At 46.8% G+C, this 3,971-nt stretch overlaps 1 protein-coding gene across 1 annotated transcript in view; it reads right to left on the bottom strand.

Annotated features, from left to right (window-relative positions):
- The window catches only part of LOC106813815 (carbonic anhydrase 2-like), a gene marked incomplete in the record, with an annotated part of 29,345 nt that overhangs the window by 14,866 nt on the left and 10,508 nt on the right, over positions 1-3,971 (bottom strand). The window contains 1 exon segment of the mRNA XM_014818042.1: positions 2,251-2,280. Coding sequence (XP_014673528.1) covers positions 2,251-2,280 — 30 coding nt within the window.

Here is a 3,971-nt window from a genome sequence, read left to right as displayed (position 1 = left end):
GCACACACGTACACACGCACGCACACACGTACACACGCACGAACACACGCACCCACACACGCGTGCGCGCACACACACACGCACGCACGCACACACGCACGCGAACGCGCACGAACACACGCACGAACACACACACACACACGAACACACACGAACACACATACGCACGCACGCGCGCACGAACACACATACACACACACGCACACGCACGAACACACGTACACACACACGCGCACACGCACGAACACACACATACATACACACACACGCGCGCGCGCACGAACACACGCACACGCACACACACACATACGCTCACGTACACACACACACACGCGCGCGTGCGCACGAACACACACCCACACACGCGTGCGCGCACACACGCAAGCACGCACGCACACACGCACGAACACACACATACATACACACACACACGCGCGCGCGCACAAACACACGCACACACACACACACATACGCTCACGTACACACACACGCGCGCGCGCGCGCACGAACACACGCACCCACACACGCGTGCGCACGAACACACATACACATACGCAGGGAGACAATCTTTAGAACCGAAGCACAGGCACTTGGAACGTCTCAATAAAAAAAATAATGGTAAATAAACACGAAATGTACCAAAGTCTTAATGTTTCTCTACTGTATTTCGTCTATGATCACCTGTAAATGCCGGTCAAATGCTCATCTGCAACACACAAGAACACCGAACGCCCGCCCGCGCTGTGCTGCGTGCACAAACAACATGAATAAGAGAGTAATAAAGATACGAAAATACGAAATACGAGTTAATAAAGATATGAATAAGATAATAACTCTCTTATTCATGTTGTTTGTGCACGCAGCACAGCGCGGCGGGCGTTCGGTGTTCTTGTGTGTTGCAGATGAGCATTTGACCGGCATTTACAGGTGATCATTGACGAAATACAGTAGAGAAACATTAAGACTTTGGTACATTTCGTGTTTATTTATCATTATTTTTTTTATTGAGACGTTCCAAGTGCCTGTGAACCGAAGTGCCGCAAAGTTGAGCGATTTGAGGTGCGCGCGTGAAACAAGCGTAGGCCTATATATACACTGGGTCTATAGTTTAAACAACCAAGTAATAATACTAATGCGGGAAAAACATTTACAAAGATCCCACGTGTCATATTATTGCGTTCAGCATTCACCTTAAACTGGGCCTCACATAATGAAAGATTGTAAGCGCGATGAATCAAGGGAAAGAAACAGCATAAATACGGCACAAAGTAACACATATGTGTTGCAAATGCGCAATATAAATGTCGTAAAAAAAATGTCGCAATAATAATTATGGTAGAATTATGCATGGCTTAGGTCTAGGGTGCGTGTGTCACGGGCACAATCACTATGACATTAGCTAGGATCTTACCTGTTTACCGTTTACCAGTTACACCTGTTTCAACTCTCTTATACTGTTCCATACACCCTCCTGGTATCAGGACAAAAATATATATGTATATATACATATATGTAATTATTTATACGTGTGGTGATATTTCAACACATCTATATTCATGTATTTGATTCCGGGGGAGTGCTTCTAAGAGACTAAACGATGGTTTGTTAGTAGACAGTGCTATATATTATTATCATCAGTGTTACCGTAATCTGTCATCATATTCCCGTTTAGAAACAGGTATTTGTTGTTTGTCGTTGCCGATATTTTCGGCTGGTATCTTCGATCAATACAATAAACGTTACGCATCTTAAATCGAAACGTTCGTAACTGCGATACAATTTTCGGCGGACGCTGGTTACCTGGACCGGTTTTTCGATAACGCGTCGATAATCAGGTTTGGTTGTGAGCGCGTGTGCGTGTTTCATGTAAAACCTGTAATCAAGATCTAATCATATCCCTTAGCTCTTGTATATTAGGTATATTAGCTATATTAGCTATAATAGCTTATTATGTATATTAGCTATATTAGCTATAATAGCTAATTAGGTATATTAGCTATATTGGGTATATTAGCTTAGCTATATTAGGTATATTAGCTATATGAGCTATATTAGGAATATTAGCTATATGAGCTATATATGAGCTATGTTAGCTATATTAGTTATATTAACTATATTATCTATGTTAGCTTAATTATGTATATTAGCTATATTAGCTACGTTAGCTATATCAGCTTATCTATTATTAGCTCTTGGTGTAATCTGGGTTAGAGCAAAACGATAGACGAGATCGGAGACTTGATAACGTACCGTGATATCCCCAATGCTTCTTCGCTGCATCTGTAAGGAGACAAGAGGGAACTCGTTACCCTTCAAGCATCACATCGTATCTTCTCTCGAATGCGAACAGAAGATGCCCGCGAGCGCGCACGCACACACGGACGCATACACACAAGCACGCACGCACACACGCACGCGCACGCGCACGAACACACACACACGAACACACGCACGAACACACACACGCACACGAACACACACGAACAGACATACGCACGCACGCGCGCACGAACACACATACACACACACACGCACACGCACGAACACACGCACGCACACGCACGAGCACACATACACACACACACACACGCATGCGCGCGCGCACACGCACGAACACACACATACATACACTCTCGAATGCGAACAGAAGATGCACGCGAGCGCGCACGCACACACGGACGCGCACACGCACGCACGCGCGCACACACGCACGCGCACGCGCACGAACACACACACGAACACACACACGCACACGAACACACATACGCACACACACACATACGCTCACGTACACACACACGCGCGCGCACACGAACACACGCACCCACACACGCGTGCGCGCACACACACACGCACGCACGCGCACGCGCACGAACACACACACGAACACGCACACGAACACACACGAACACACATACGCACGCACGCGCGCACGAACACACATACACACACACACATGCGCGCGCGCACACGCACGAACACACACATACATACACTCTCGAATGCGAACAGAAGATGCACGCGAGCGCGCACGCACACACGGACGCGCACACGCACGCACGCGCACGCGCACGAACACACACACGAACACGCACACGAACACACACGACACGCACACGAACACACACGAACACACATACGNGAGAGAGAGAGAGAGAGTGAGACAAGAGAGAGAGAGAGAGATAGAGAAAGAGAAAGCGCGCGATAAAGAGAGAGACCGTGCAAAAGAGATAGATAGATAAATAGATAGATAGATAGGTAGATAGATAGATAGATAGATAGATAGATAGATAGATAGATAGATAGATAGATAGATAGATAGATAGATAATAGAGAGCGAGAGAGCGAAGGAAGAAAGAGGGAGACGAAAATAGAAAAAACAAAAACAAGAGAGAGGCAGCAATGATGGAAGATAGAGATACCCGAGAGACCGGACAGGAGCGTTAGTCGACGCTAACCGTCAAGGTCAATCCGGTCGCTGCATGCATGCTAAGCCTCGTTCTTAACGCGTTTAATACGTGTTTAATAACACGCGCGCGTAATAAACGAACGCGTTTAATACGTGTGGGCGACGTGTGCGGTGATGTGTGAGTGACGTGTGCGGTGCATGATCGTTGTTTACGCATATGTGTCGCGCGGCCTGCACCGACGAACGAATTCACATCCTAGACAGGTATAACTCTAGGGCCATAGTACAACCACAGGGTATATATACCCACAGAGGCAACCAGGGCTATAGTACTAGAACTAAGGCTGGTACGTAGCTACCATCCATGCACGTATCGCTAATATAATCTGTCTATAGAGTCTGTACGTTGCGAGAGGGTACCAGTATGGTGGCCGAGGGCTGCCACTACAATTTTACCTCTGAAATAAATAAAAGCAAATAAAAACACACACACACACACACATACATTACACACACACACACACGCACACACACACACACTACACACACACACGACACACAC

Source organism: Priapulus caudatus, unplaced genomic scaffold (assembly GCF_000485595.1).
Source record: "Priapulus caudatus unplaced genomic scaffold, Priapulus_caudatus-5.0.1 Scaffold828, whole genome shotgun sequence".
In the NCBI taxonomy this organism is placed as follows: domain Eukaryota; kingdom Metazoa; phylum Priapulida; class Priapulimorpha; order Priapulimorphida; family Priapulidae; genus Priapulus; species Priapulus caudatus.
This window is presented reverse-complemented; position numbering and strand designations above follow the sequence as displayed.